General features: G+C 44.0%; 1 protein-coding gene across 1 annotated transcript in view; it reads right to left on the reverse strand.

Moving 5' to 3' along the window:
• Positions 1-3,878: 3,878 nt before the first annotated feature.
• The window catches only part of LOC119372308 (laminin subunit alpha-like), a 40,674-nt gene continuing 28,435 nt past the window's right edge, over positions 3,879-16,117 (reverse strand). The window contains 16 exon segments of the mRNA XM_037642782.2: positions 3,879-4,376; positions 5,248-5,353; positions 5,355-5,414; positions 5,416-5,474; positions 6,684-6,837; positions 6,925-7,170; positions 8,089-8,351; positions 8,705-8,707; positions 9,088-9,358; positions 10,403-10,714; positions 11,270-11,387; positions 12,625-12,731; positions 13,240-13,395; positions 13,863-14,027; positions 14,029-14,154; positions 14,866-15,013. Coding sequence (XP_037498710.1) covers positions 4,114-4,376; positions 5,248-5,353; positions 5,355-5,414; positions 5,416-5,474; positions 6,684-6,837; positions 6,925-7,170; positions 8,089-8,351; positions 8,705-8,707; positions 9,088-9,358; positions 10,403-10,714; positions 11,270-11,387; positions 12,625-12,731; positions 13,240-13,395; positions 13,863-14,027; positions 14,029-14,154; positions 14,866-15,013 — 2,557 coding nt within the window. The 3' untranslated portion in view covers positions 3,879-4,113.

Raw genomic sequence — 16,117 nt, forward strand, 5'->3', positions numbered from 1 at the left:
GGTTTACCTGCGAATAGAAACTCAGTTGAGTTCATATTCTGACAGCTGTGTATAAAAAAGGAGGAAAGCCGCGAATGAAACACGAAAAAAAAATCGCGTTGACACAGTAAATGCATTCAGATTCTGCCGCACTGCACTGGCGAAAACATCTGCGAAAAGCATGACACAGCAAAGTACTCAACGTTAGACTGTCCATATTGACACATGCGCGGTACATTTCGAGCTAAAATGAGACGCACACGCTTTTGTTTTCCTCGCTAAAGTGGACTTCTGGCTGCGAGTTTTGTACATTTGCATCAAAACACAGGTGACTTGCAACCTTGGTCTCGTTAAATAATTTAACGCCCTAGAGATACATTTTCATCGCGATCGATTAAAGCTGTAGGTGAGCCAATCACGACTGCAATCGAAAGTACCCCGCGTAGCGGTGCTTTTACATGCATTACTTCGCAAGCGCTGTTAACACCGCTGCTTCAACCAGGTTCGTAGAGAATCGCACTGCCATCAAATTGTTTGGTACGCTCACCCTTCGCGCTTACAGCTGAAATTTAAGTTCAACGCTAAAGATTATCTTACCTTTGCGCGCACAACCACGCAGTCGCCGTAACTTTTCAGCGAGGGTTCCTGGGCAAACTCACTCTTCCAAAGATTTCTTGGCTTTCAGTTGTTCATGCGTCACAAAACTGGTAGCGTGCACCAAGTACTCCTTGATGTCTGAAAGTTCCACCTTCGGTACGATCGTACCGAAGGTGGAACTTTCAGACATCAAGGAGTACTTAGTGCGATCTCGAATGAGGCTTAATTCCTTGCTCGCCAGAACAGCTGGTCAGAATGAGTGGGTCAACGCCACCGCTGAGAGCCACTTTGTCCGTGTATCGCTGTTTCGCATCGGCGTCCAATTTCTCGGCGTACACGCTGAAGCGAGGCGAGTGCTCATCGCCCATGGCTGCAGCAGCTTCACAACCGGTAAATGCAATACTTTTTGAGCCAAATAAATTAAAACAAGAGGAATGTGAAGCAAATACCGCTTGTAGGCAGCGGACGGTGAATGCACCGGTCGGGACGGACGGCCTTCAAAATGGCGGTCACACGGTTGCCAGCAAAGCCGGCGCACTTTCCGCTATCGCTTCCGCCAACGTGACGTCACGTGAATACAACCTATACACAACAGTTGAAGTTCAGCATGTGTTTGTCTATAAGTCGGATGCAACTTTAGAAGTCAGGAGAGGCCCCGCCTAGGGTGCCTTGATGCCCGCGCGCTAGCCCCGCCCAGACGACCGAAGCGCGGCAGCCGATCGCCTCCGCGACTAAAGAAATAGTCCCGCTCGTGCACGCGCCGATGTTCTCCGAAGGCGGAGCCACCGGCCGCCCCGCTCATGACGTCAGTCCCGAGTGCGCGCCCATTGGTGCAGTTGTGTCATCCGCCTTTGAGGACGAAATGCCGCAGACTTCTAAACTTGTATCCGACTATATTCTTATATGTTCTGTATTGTCCTCATTTTTGTTCTGTGCTGTCATAAGCCATCATCAATGATACTGTCTGTTAAATTCCTGTGAAAAATTTAGCTATTTGCTGACAATTGCATTCTCTACCATGAAACTTAAAACATCTAATGATCAGGTTTTATTAGCCTCAGAGTCGGTTATCGGTGCTCAACATGGCAAATGAGTATTCATGCCCTACAGAAACCCAGAAAACGGTTACTATGACCGTAACGTAGGAAAAAGGAACCATTGCAGTTGTCATGCTCAATCAATGGTCACTATACCAAACGTTACGTGTCTTAAAGGCATAGTTATTGCATCCATTTAGTAGGACTGACAATTGGGCTCGTTGGTAAGGATTCAAATTTACAAAACGGTGCCACGAAGTAAGACAGAAACACGAAGGAGCACACGAAACACAAGCGCCAACAAACACACATCAGCGCTTATGTTTCATGTGCTCCTTCGTGTTCTTGTCTTACTTCGTGGTGCCGTTTCGTAAATATGAATTATTGCATCCAATTGGAGATGTATATAAAGACCACACGACTTCCATAACAAAAAGACTATAAGCCATGTGAAAACTAGTGCAACTTAAAAGATCGCTATGTGAATTGATGCAAGTTAATATGCCAGTTGATGAAAGGATGAAATTCATGTGTACTTGTTCTATCACGACAAGCTTGAAAAGAAGAAATCAGCCATTGCTTTGCACATCGTGGAGTTCGCTTGCTGCATCCATCTGCAGCAGTGCAGATCTGTAGATTGTGTTTTTATACTTGCATTTTGTTTATTTAATGACGGTGTAGCTTATTTCAGTGCTTGCTGCATATGTGTTCTTTGAAATTGTGCAGTGTGTTTTCTCTGTTATACAGTTTCATTCCATTGTGCACCTGAAACACACTCCAGCTTAGGGTTCTATGGTAAGGCCACCAGTCACCACTGTAAATAAACAAAAATATTGTGCACTTTTAAAAGGTGTCTGTGCATTATTGAATTACGGGTTTTACAACAGTGCAGGCTAGCACAAATTTGTGTGGAGATTTTAACTCCTAGCTGTGCGTGGCACATTATGAATGCATGCCAGTTACCTAGTTGCCAGGACAGGCTGTAGTGGAAACAGCAGTGAATGCAGTGATTCAATCCATTTTCATGCTCCGCCATTTTGTTCACAGGCCAGTGTGGAGGTGTTCTTGAAGTGGGCACGCAACATGTCCCAACCTCCAAGCACTTACATGATGCATATGCTCATATCTGGCAAGCACACATCTGGGTGGCACTCATGAGAGCAGAGAAAAAAACATCACTGCATGAAATTTGTCAGGCACCTTTTGTCTAGATGTAGCAGTCGCTTTTTCCACAATCAGGTGCAAGCTGACATGGGCGTATACATCGCATAGATATGTCACGCCGGCCCCTAACTTCTGCCAACACCCTAACGTGTGCCGACAAAGGCGGGTGAATAAAAAGGGAAAACGATAATGTATAGAGCAGGAACTAAACAAAGCTATAAGATGGCACCTGTTGCAAGACAGGGCTTCACGTTGAAGAAGCCACCGCAAAGGCCTTGCAACAGCTGAGGGAGGAATGCTTTGATCATGAATGGCGCCATTTGTAATCACAGCCCACTGAAGGTCAATAGAACAGACAGATAAACTAGTTAACGCCATTGCGTTACATCAGGCATAATGCACAGGATGACAGAAAAGGCAACGTGCCTTCACAGGAGCGTAGCCAGAAATTTTTGTCGGGCAATGGGGGATCTCGACTATACTTTATGTATGTTCGTGCATGTGTTTGCATGTGTGCATGTATATACACATGCAAAACTGAGAAATTTCGGGAAGGGGAGTGTGCCTTCATCTCCTGCATACCATCAAAGTGCAACAGCTGTAACTCGACTGTCAGGATTCCTCATCATGCCAGTGTTGTGACACATTTGTATCTGCCGGGACTCTGTTCCTGCTGCACAGCAGCAATTGTTTCATGTGCCGTACGTAGCATGCCATGTTGCTTCTGCATAGTGTTAGAATATTTCGTGAGCTCAAGTACTAACACATATACCTTGATACTGCTTTCAATGTTTCATTTTCAGGTAAAACTGATTATTTTTGGGGTTGTGATAGCAATTACACAAGAACTAGTTTTGCCGAAAATTCCTTGGCTAGTAGGATCATGGCAGCAACCAATGGCGCGCCAGCTTTAGGTACATCAGACAAATCTGCAAGAACAACTTGGCAACCTTCTCATGATGATCACAACATTGCAAGGCTCGGAAATATTTTGCAGGCAGCAAATTCGCACATGTCAGGTGATAAAGAAAATATTTCGTCATTTGAGCCACTGTCAAATACAATATTTTCATTCTGAGGCTTCATGGAGACACACATACATGACACAAATAAGCCAATCTTTATTTATTACTTTCCGAATAAAAACAAAAAATAGCCAATTCTACTGTGATTCAACTGAAGAGTGACTTCTAAGTTTACCATTACTTTTGTACCTGGTAAGAAAACAAAATTTATAAAACCAATCTAGACACTCTCCACATCAATGTAAAAAAAAAAAGACTGACACAAAACTGAGCGCTACTGCAAAGGAATAGCACATGCAGGACGCATCTTCTTAGATGGTGGGGCACGAGTTCAACTGGACGTTTCCGTAAACAGTACTCTCAGCCATACTCTGGAGTTTGCCATTGATCTGCAGGTAACGAATGCAGCCAACGTACTGCTCCTGCGTTGCCACGGCTCGCGTCTTGCTCGGATCCGGCACACCACCAATATAGAGTGGGTTCATTGTGTCAGTGGCCGTGACTCCTCCTCGTCCAATAGCCAAGTTACTGGTGGTGCCGACAGCGAGGGACACAATATTCTTGTTCTTCACGGCTGCGTTTGAAAAAATGGTACAACACCAACTAAGGCCATGCTGAAGCAATGCATTTCTTGGTGATTTACTCAGGAAATTGTATCTCTAGTAATGCCACATTAAAAGAACTAGGTTTTAATCATGTACTACCGTTAAGAAATGGCTGCTCGCAACACAATGAGTTAGTTAATGCAGCCACATCTTGTTACAAAATCATATCAGACGTGAGGATATCTTCATTAGTACACAAATATTCCTCACAAACATATATTCACCACATACTGGTTTTTCGGCATGACACATTCTAGATTTACCTTTTTACATCTGCGACCTTCGAATAATGTGTCCGATGCTCTATCACTAAGCTACGGCGGCGGTCATCTTCCTGTCCATTTTATGGGGCGTGTGTGCGCATTTAAACCTAGGGTGTTAGTCAGCACCGCTAGTAGCCATGATGGCGAGTGTGGAACATTCTTTTTCTGCCTGCTGGCGTCACACGACCTTATTTTTAGTAATGATGACATAAATGCGAAGAAATTAAAGTGGTTGAAACGACAACTTGCTGCCGGCACAGAAGTTGTCTCTTCGTGCACTTTAACTTCTTCACATTTATAGCATAATTACTATACAAATAATGTCGCCTACACTACCCTTGGCTTCATTGTCTGTTGGTTTTCATTAAGCTTGTATCTAACAAAGAAAAATGAGCCCTTAAATTCCCCCCCTTTCGTTGACTCGTAGAATGTCACACGGGTTTTTGTACCACTTCTTTTGCCTGCCGCATTTCCCTAAATGTCACCGCGCAATGAGGCACTAAAGGATTTCACCTTAACAGGAACCATCTAAAGCCAACACAGCTATTTAATTGGAGTGATAGAAGATGCACTGTACCTTTGACAGTGTGCCACTCTCCATCACAAAGGTTTCCTGCACTGACAGAGACCTTGATAATTCCTGCACCATTGTCAGCACTAAATACGATGTTGCCATCGATCATCCTGTAGCAGCACGAAATCCTTCTGGTTGTTGCTGTGAACTGCAAACAAGATTCCTGAAGTTTCTTCGGGGCTTGATGTCCAGCTCCACAGTCATCTCCTTGCCCACATTGTAGCTGTCATCTGCATAATGCACTCACTGTTAGCTGTCACCCAAACTAGTCCTCACAGTTTATGCTGCTCATCAGTGGCTGCATTGGATACGTGAAAACACTGTGCTGCTTATTTTGTTCAACCTACAATTCTGTGGATGGTCTTGGAACAAGAGAACTACGTACTACCTTGAGCAGCTAGAAATCAGTCAAACACAACACATATACAAACAGGCAAATATGACTGCAAAGGAAACAGTAAGATAAATGTCTAGCTGAATAAAAAATAGTCTGAGCAACAAAGCACCACCAACTTCACTGCTGACCACTGCTACGAAAATAATTCCAAAGGAAGACACTAAACCATAAATTTTACATGGAGAACTTCAGGGTTCTTAATCCTTAATATCAATTGAGAGTTGCACAGAATCCTATCTGGTCACAAGATCACAGTAATGCAAAAAAAAAACACAGTGCTGACAGAGGTAAAAATATTTTCATTTAAGAGGCATTCAGGCCCCTGCATAAAAGCCTTGTTCACAGAAACAGCAAAAATGCCGAGCACACGTATGTGTAGTAGTCTATATAATCAAACATTGGAAATGCAGATGTGGAATACCTATAAAATTCCGAACAGACTACAAGGGTTCTTAGGTGGGCTAGTTGCTTAATGAGCAAACTATGGGACAGTGAAACACACAGGACACAGTGCTACAAATATGCATACAAGTATGTGTACAAATATGTTTACAAATATGTTTGACTACAAATAGGAGAAGCAGAGAAATAGGAAAGGAGATTACGAGAATGCTACAATGGCGTAAAAACCGAAAGATGATGTCCAATGCCTTCACAGAGCATGTTATGTACACTGGGCACATGATGGACGCCTTCATCATCGACACGGAAAAAGAAACTTTTTCACATCTGCCTTTGTAATCATCGATCATTCAGACCTCTTTGCAAGTTACTAAACAGGAGCACTGGTAATGTTCCCCTTCTATAGGTGCACTGCCTGCAGGAGTGATAGAGAGAGTTTATAAATGAGCATATGCACGTTATTGCTGTTTGTGTAAACAGGGCCCCCATTGAGAAGTGGAAACGTCTTTTATATGGAAATATTCTTATTCTGGTAGGAACTGTGTTCTTTCTTCGTTACAACATTTCCTTTTCCCGGCACATCGCCACTATGCTGGCATATGCATAACAGCAGAAGGTTATTTCTTTGGTTTCCACTCACACAGAATGAGATGACTGTGATTGGCACCGAAGAAGGTGCCTGTTTCTACTTTCTGCGAGCAGCCCGTAACACCAACGCTGACTCGAGGTCGCAGCATCTGCCGGTCTTCTACTTCCAGCTTGCGGATGCATCCCGGGAAAGAGCCGGTCACTCCCTGCAGGTGCGCACAAGGTTTACACCACTGTACCAGTGAATGGTACAGCCTCACACGGATGCTGTTTCTGACACGGGAAGGACTTACGCGAAGGTTGTTTTTCACTTGGGAAGAGACGTTGCGTGGGAGCCCACCCAGATAGATGGGGCTCTTGACATTGATTGAGCTGGTGGTGCCCTGCGAGCTGCCCTGTGCTGCCGTCGCATTGTCCATGTACAGCACGCCCATCTGGCCCCGGCGGCTGAACTCGAGTGAATGCCACTCTCCCAGATTGTACACGTCTGTTGTTGTCAGCAGGCCTGGGCCCGTGCCACAGTTGAACATGACGTTCACCTACAAAATTGCCCCAGAAGGTGCCAAGAGATTTCAAAGATGTTCAATTCACAGCACAGAACAACAAAACTACAGTTGTGTAGTTTAGAAATAATGGCTTAACCAAATGTAATGAACGATAGGCAAGGTCTGCGATACCTGAAGCCATTGCCCATATTTTCAGCTATTAAGCTTGGTCATTCTGGTACCTGTATGCTCTTTGTAGCTGCTGTTACGAATGTGCAACCAAAAATGGCTTACATTAATGCTGCACATAGATAAAGCTCCTTTTAATTTCGCGCACTCTCTCTATTAAAAGACGTAGACTGTAAGAAGGAAAGCTACTTGAGTTGATGCGACAGAAGAAAACTGGTGTATGCCAGTGATCATACTGGTACTCGTAATTATACGCATGCCCACATGTGCAATGAATAAAATCTGCCGTGTCCCGTGACAGCTAGGAACCCCTCGCCAACCTTAATACGCTTTTCCACGTGACACCAGTGTACTGTTATGAAAGTGACTTAAGCATTCCGCATGCAATGAGAAAATTTTTGAATACATGTCCCAAGTTATTACATTTTTTTCACGGTGGCGCTAGCACTGTTTTTTGGAAGATTTATGGCTGTGCCTGTACAACCAGGAGGATTGCTCAAAATTTGAGAGCCTCCCAGGCATATTGGGAGAGTTGGTAGGTACGCACTAGTCACAACAAGTTCATCACTCTAAATGCCTTCAGCACTGCAACACTTCACACATACTTCCAATCCACAAGCACCGCATTCAAAGCCCTGCCTGCACAAGTGGTTCTGTGTGCACAGACGGTACACAGAAATGCACCTTGAGCATGCACAGCGTATCAGCAGACATGGTATCAAGAAGCAACAAATGCACAGAGACAGACACTCAAGCGAGCAACCTTCGTGTTGAGGCACTCACTCTTCCTTGCTTCATGAAGATGGCTATGAAGTCGACTTTGTTGCTGTTGGTGACATAGAACAGGATACCATCCTCATGGCGGGTGCGGAACTCAAGTGAGATAGTCGAATGCTCCATCAGACTATTAGCTAGGTCTGTCGGAAGTCGGAACTCGAGTCGGCTCTCGGGACTGTTGCCAAACCGGAGGCCACTCTCAGGTTTCACATCAGCACGAGCTGGCTCCAGTGGCAGCACACAGCCTGGAATGGACCGCTCGGGGAATGCTTGCCTGGACCTGTAGAAAGCCAGAACTTTTGTTTTGGTATGGCTCAAGGTTCACAGCACAGTCATCATTACATTTGATACCCATGCTTGTCTTTATAGTCTCTGTGAAGCCAACACAGCTCAAAGTAAAACATACACAAATAAGGGACAGCCCTGGATACCATGGGCACTGGTACTATACGGCCTGCTACACTGTCAGCACCTGTGGTGTCTGGTGCAGTGTTCCTTATATGTGTTTGCTTTATATTATACTACGATGGCTTTGTTGAAAATTAACCAATCATCCCAGGAGCAAGTTATCTTCTCTGAGCCCCTGTGCAGAGTAACTGGATAGAATAATCAGAATCGTGACAACCTTCCTGCCTTAGCCTGGAAATGAGCATTCCATTGGTCTGATCATTGACACTGGCTTATGCAACAAGCTTTTTTTTTTACTTTTGTAGATGGTGATGAACATCTTGAAAACAATGAGACTGATAAATTTAGTAAATTAAACAATCATTCAGCCCCGTTTGTTCACATTGCACCATCTACACTAGTTCCATAGTTTACTGCGAATATGATGCATGAAAAGGTACAATGTAGTACAAAACTACCAACAATTGCTGAGCTACATGACTGGGCATACAAACACACATGAAAATGAAAGTGATTGTGGTCATAGCATAAGAACACACAGCAAGAAAAAGAGATGTATTTTAACAAGTAAACTGTAAGCAGGAGGCATAGAATGACCTTCAGTCACAGTTGCTGTTTCCTCGACAGATACATCATCATCGTCGGGCCCAGGCAGAGGGCAGCTGGTGAGGGCAGCATTGAAGCGATCTGCCGTAGCGGCAAAGTTTTGAAGCACGCCTCGCACGGTGGAATCGCCCAGACATCCGACAAAGAAGGTACGTCCATCAAGCTGAAGCTCGGGATTGGCCTGAACTCCAGGTGGGAGACCTCCAAAGTAAAGTGGGCTGGTGGTGTGTATCAAGACGGGCTCCACCGCATTCTCTTGCACCTGAGGATACCACCAAGGACAAGCAGCACTTATTTGAATAATGCATCAGTTAATGATGCGAGAGCAAGTGGCATTATAATGCAGGTACAGGAACACATAGCAAGACTTGTGTGGTGGGCTATTTGGCCAAAGTTGATTGTGAAGAAATGAAAAGCACAGCGAGGGATAAAACTTTAATGATACAACGAACACAATCAAGGTACGGTCTATATAAAACTATGTTTGTTATCTAGCTGTTACACTAAGGGTGCGCCAGTCCTTGGTGTAACATTATGCACACTCTTCACTGCCACAATTGTTTGACCACCAGTTGTCATTTGAATGAAACGAAGTGACGATTCAAAGTTATAAATGGAAAGATTAAAGACTAATTTCAAGCACTAGAGATGCTAAGATGAGGGGAGAGGGGCAAAAATGCAGACGAATGAAGTGCTTCACTGCCAGTGGTGTAACCAGGAAGCATTAAGCAAGACACCCAGTGGCTACGCCCCCATTCACTGCAAAACCAGTCATGATGCCAAGATGTGCATAGCAGTAGCAGGTTAGCTTGTACTATCCATATACTAAATCAATTTAAACAGGAAAAAACACATTGGAACGTCCTTACCCACATCCCTTCAATGCACAGTCACCACAAATTCAGTTTCTGGACAAGCTTCAGTCCAAAACCTATCTGACGAAGTCTAAATCACACATGTGTTATCAACAAAGGCAAGCGTAGAATGATGGTGACTACACATGGTACTCAATTAGGACTTGTTTGCATTTCTGTTTGTACGAACAGCACACCACGTGCTCTCAGCAAGAGAAATTGAAATGTGTATGATAGAGGCAGTGTTGTAATGCTGAATGTGTGTTTCTGCATTTTTGTCCAGCGCATTTCATGTTCTATTGTTTCCATCCTGGCGTAATCCTCAGCAGCGATCGTGTCAGCGATTTTCTTCTGTATATATGTGTAGCCTGCACTGTGCAGGTTTCAGTAAACACCCAATGAAAGACTCATAAACAAAAGCTTTGCTGCTGCTCTACTGCAAGAGTACTCACCACAACAGCATCGTCAATGTCCAGCCTCAACCGATTGGAGTAGCTGCTGGCAGTGACATAGTGCCAGCGGCCATCATCGTAAGTTCCCTCGGTTTCTACATGGCCACCTGGTCTCGCCTGTAGAAACAGCCTTCCCCCGCGCAATCCGAGTGCCAGGAATTTAGAGTGGTCCTCGTTACTTGTGTAGAAGATGAGACCATTGGGGCGCTTAGTACGGAACTTCAGTGTCAACTGAGCGTTCTCCGTCAGGTCCATGAATGGCATGGCAACAAAGCCAGGAGACTCTGCGGAGAATGACACCACTCGTGCCACCTGTGCAAAGAAATAAAATTACAATTAATTGCAGAATATCAACTGGATAGGCAGCCTACATGTTTATATATTGATAATGCTTTTTATTAAGGTACTTATAAGCAATATTTAAAGTCATAATAAGTAGAGAAAATAGAGAAAAACAATATTTCTGCAAGCTCGTTGCATATTGTTAAAAAAAGTTCATACTGATTTCTAGACTCAGCTTAAACCAGAAGAACAGGTTTGAATAATAACAGTAACTTCCCAATTTACTACCTTTTTTTAAAGCACTAAGTATCACCAGAGATAAGTTACACTATCTAGATGAAATAGATGCATTCTTATGTACTTCAGTTCAGAGTTAGTGATCAGCACCACAATAATTGCGTATAATCTGTTGGTACTCTTTCAAATATAATTGAAGGGGCAGATCTTTAATTTTATACATCTTCTATGCATCAATAAAATTGGTGTCTTGACAGCCTGTAAACACAGCAAACACCATTTTGAGATTGCAACTGCCTTCTTAGCGAGAGGAAGCATGACGCAGGAATCTTTAAAGATGTCACCCACATTTGGAGGGCAACCTGTGGTCACAGCCAGGGCCTCCTTGGTTTTGTGCAAGTCGACGAGTCGTGTGTCCAGCTCCAACTCTTCTATGCATCCCTCGAAGTTCATGCGGGTGACCTCCCTGCATAAACAAAACTAGCTCAAGCAAAACAGTACAATGAGCTGCCACTTTGGCAAAGTCAACTGGACAGTGAAAAGTTAAGTTCGACTTTGAAATATTAAATAGCATGTCACAGCTGCAAAGGAACTTTAGGAACATTATATGTTCACAAGGTTCTTTCTATTTTGCCATTAAAAGGAAGCTCAAGTACTTTTAAAAAAGAAATGACTTTGGAGTGTGTGATCATAGTTTGATACCTGCTGAATTCGAAAACTAATGTAAGAGTTCACTGAAGTGAACGCAAATAGCATTTCTTGGCAAAAAACAGCCGCCGCAGCCGCAGGTCTTCTTGAGGTGCTGAGCGAAATGCGGTGACGTCAGCTTCGGTGTGCCGCGTCATCGGCAACCTTGGCACTGTTAAAGCATGGCCTTCGTGATCAGTTCCACCAACGCGCACTGCCGGAACTAGTCACGGAGGCCACGGTTGAAGATACGACAGTGCTGCGTGGCTCCCCAACGATGATGTAGTTACGGTTAATTTGTTTCCACGCCCACACTTTCGGTACATTCGCGTGGGTGGAGCAAGACGCACTTTTCTATCGCGTATTTTAAAGCTCCTGCTGCCACAACAGTGGAAAAAAATTATGCCATCGTCGACAATAATGTTGATCCTTGTTAACAACAAAGTTTTATCGAATTCTAAAACCACTTCAGCTTCCCTTTAAGGAACCTGTGCAGTATTTACAGGCAACTGCAATAAACTTACCTTAGAAATTGATTATGAGTAGTGCATGCTATTGAAGCAATATTGGCAAACCATCAGGGATGGTAAGTGTAGAACGTTTAATTAGCAGCCGTGAGATAGTGTCTAAGCAGAAAATATATGCATTTGGTGGCGATTACTGGTAGTGGTGCAAAGCCCAGACCATGGCCTCTATTACCTTCAGCACCCGACAGATGCTGCTTAACCTCGTAAATGATGTCCAAGAGTTGTGTTGGTTGTCGAAATTCCAGGTTCTGCATCTTTTCTGGTGTGCAGTAATGGCAGCAGTTTTCCTTAGTTTTGGCATCAAAATGTCAGTATTTCCTAGCTTTTCATAATGCATTCACAAGTATTTCAAAAGGAAAATTTTGCACTGAGACTGCTACATTTTATGCCATCCTACACAAGGCTTCTTGCACAATGTTAAAATTCAAACTTTAATTCGAAATGGCATTTATGCTATAGGTACATCTGTTCAGCCGGATGACAACTTACGTGTGACCATGAAAAGACGGATGGCCCCCAACAAATATGTCATCGGTGGCGTCAATGCCAGTCTCTGGACCTCGATAACTAGCAGGAACAGAATCGTTGCCTCCCACCTGACAAAAAGGAAAATTGTTGAAACAGATGGCTGCAAACCATTTATCAGTTACTGGCGTCTCCTCAAAAACTAGCAGTCTTGCCCAAAGGGCAATGCCATTGTGCAACAATAGCGATATTTAACATTTTTCTTGTACTATTTCTTGGACAGTACTCAAACTATAAATAGGAGCATTATGCAGCATGTGAGGTAAGTCATGCTGTGTACAGTATAGAAGTAACAGCACTCTAGTAGTACATATAGTAGACATAATATCTCGCAATGCTAGAATAATCAATGCCACCATTGGGGGTGCAGGCACTGCACATGATGCACAACATGGGACTAATGGAAATCTGTCAGCCCTATGAAAAATGTGCCAATCATCTCAATGACTTACTTGTGAGCTGCACTTGCCTGGAAGTACAGCTTAAACTAAGTATGTCTTCAAGTCAAGCTTTTTTAATAACATGCTACGAGAAAAGCTATCACATTTTAAGGGAAGCATATCATTCGAGTGAACTCACCGTAAGATCAGCATCATTACGCAACTGGGCAGCTCTGAGCTGGTGCCACTGGCCATCGTTATAGGCTGCATTGGATTTCAACTGTGTCATGCCACTGCCAAGGTTGAACTTATACACAACGTGGCCATCACGCAACTCCAGGGCCATAAATGTTCCCTGCAAAAGCAGAGTGGTCCTCGTGAAGCATTTTCAAAGACAGAAAAGTGAATCACTAAAAGGGGGGAAACAACTGGTAGGCATGGGCTCAGGTCTAAGCTCGGTTCTCACCTAGAGAGGCTACTACAACCCAGCAGAATGTTGACTCTTAGCTAGTATGAATTTTGTGTTGCATTGCTTTGAGTATGTTTTGAAAAGACGGCCACAAGAACAAATACATGCTTCACTGCACCTACCATTTTGCATTTTTTCTACTTATAGCTGCCGAATGTACACAGAAAGCTGGGTTCACATTCACTCTCAGAGCTTACATGTGAGGGTGTCCTACATCTGCTCTCGTTGCAGCAGTTATTTTGATGCGTGCTGTAATTTGCCAATGAGTGAATGTATTACAGCCTGCGGCTTCTGTATACTAACTTAGGAAGTGAGTGTGTATAGGCTGGGAAGTATTCAACAGATGCACTGACCCCGTTGTGTATGAGGAAAAGCAGTCCCTCCTTGGCATACGTGCGGAACTTCATGCTGATGCTGATGCCATCGTTGAAATCACGCCGTTCCTTGGACACTATGGCATAGCCTGAGCCATCAAAGCGTAGGCCCCTGCCACTGGGAATGTCGATGAGGCTGTCCCGCTTCCTGGCATCCCTCCAGCTTCCCTTGGTGGCTGTGGAAGTTCCACAGGCCCACAGGCAGACTGCCAAATTGCAGCTCTTCCAAGAAGCCAATGAATGGCATAGTGTCCCGTTGGCTCAGCGGAATCTGAGCATTGACAAAAAAAGAGGGAAACAGCACGATTGAGCATGCACATAATTGGGAGTGTTATGACAATGTCATAAATGTGCGAGATGACTGAAAAGGATTCTTTCATTTACTATATTCCTCAAAGGGCTGATTCACCACTAACTTCTCTACCATTATAATAAAATTTACTTAGAATAACCCATCAATACAGGCTTTAAACAAGCCACTCTAGCCATGACTGTGTCATAACTAAATTATACATGCTCGTTTTAAAGTGCACCAATCAGAGAAATCATATGCGTGTTCAACGCTGCTACTTTGAATGCGTTGCTACTAATAAGTACACTAGTAGTTTTTATCCCGATTAGTTCATCTGCATTTTGTCACTTCCTACATATGCAATTCTGAGTGCATCAAAATGTGGGGGTTTACCAGAAAAAGCTACATATAAGGTGAGGGATGGAATACGATCAATCGGCTGAGTGAGCTTAACATTTTAAGCAATACTGATGTCTTAGTGCAGCAGCTCAGGACTATTCATGGGCACCGAGGGCTCCCTAAACTGCACCAGAGTTTAAGCAGGCAAGTGCTTTTGCATTTCATCCAACTGATATGCCACACTGCTGTGGTTGGGAATCAAATACACATCCTTCTACTCAGCAGTGCAATGCCATAACCAGACAGGTGTGAATCTGCTTGCATCACCGTAGCGCGCAATGTTACACATACATCTGCAGTGTCTGGCACACCTCCAAGGTAGAACTCGGACAGCGCCTGATCCAAGTTGAACACGCTGCTGGTGCCTTGGAGATACTTGGTCTTTATGCTGTCAGGTTCACCTTCTGTGCGCACTTCAAGATTGACTGTCTTGCCAGTCCTGGAATAAAAAATAAATGAACAAATGGAGTGTCAAAGGAAGCACTGTTATCTTTCTTTCTGGAATATCTGTAGGTGTCCCCATCTATAGATAAATTTCTAAATAATGGACAATTATTAGCATGCTTTACTGCAGAAATTCTAACACAAGATTAGCGAGAGCAGTCATACACCCCTCTGCACTCTCGAAAAGAAAGGTATACCGTATTTACTCGAATCTAACGCGCACCTTTTTTTCGGCAAAACGAGTCGAAAAATCGCATGCGCGTTAGAATCGAGTACTGAAAAAAAAAAAAAAAAAGAAACTCGGTTATCGTATTGCCATCGGCATTTCAAAAAGGCCGCCTCCTACGCGCCTCGGCCATTTCTGTCATTGTTTCAGTTCGTACGTGTGCTGAGGAGTTTGTCATCCCATTCTACATTCGCATCGGTGGCATGGAAGTGCCCACTCCAAATACTCGATGAGTGCACCACGATGTCGCATTTCAAAGAAAAGTTATTACATGTGCAGAGACGGATGGAAATCGGGCCGCATCGCGGTCGTTCAGAGTTGCCGAAACGTGCGTGCGAGACTGGCGCAAACAGAAGTAGAAGATTGTTTTACAGCAAAGCTTCACGAAAAAGTTTCTGTGGACAAAAGCAGGGCCAATTTGCCGAAATCGAAGAGCGTTGACAGCGACAAGGAGTTGTCCGACAGCGACGAAGACTGATCCATTATGCGACTCGTATCGCCGCCGTAGTGGTGACAGTCTCAGCGGCAAGGCCTGCCGTTTGACTTTGTGTTTCCTTTTTTTGAAACTTTAGTTCTTTAAAAGCCAAATACTTGTTCTTCTGAATGTGCGAAGGTGGACTCCTACGGACTTCTTTGTTCATTTCTCTCACGAAAAATAGGTGTGCGTTAGAATCGATGTTGTACTTTTTTTTTTTTTTTTGGTCGAGGAAAACGGGTGCGCGTTACAATCGAGGGCGCGGTAGAATCGAGTAAATACGGTACTTGGGATATCCTTCTGCAGCACAACAAATGTTGTCTATCTTGCCTGCCTTTCCTTGTTACAAATAGTGTGTGTGCTCTCAGTGACATAGCATCCTTAATAGGAAAGCAGCG

This window comes from Rhipicephalus sanguineus, chromosome 10 (assembly GCF_013339695.2).
Source record: "Rhipicephalus sanguineus isolate Rsan-2018 chromosome 10, BIME_Rsan_1.4, whole genome shotgun sequence".
NCBI classification, from domain to species: domain Eukaryota; kingdom Metazoa; phylum Arthropoda; class Arachnida; order Ixodida; family Ixodidae; genus Rhipicephalus; species Rhipicephalus sanguineus.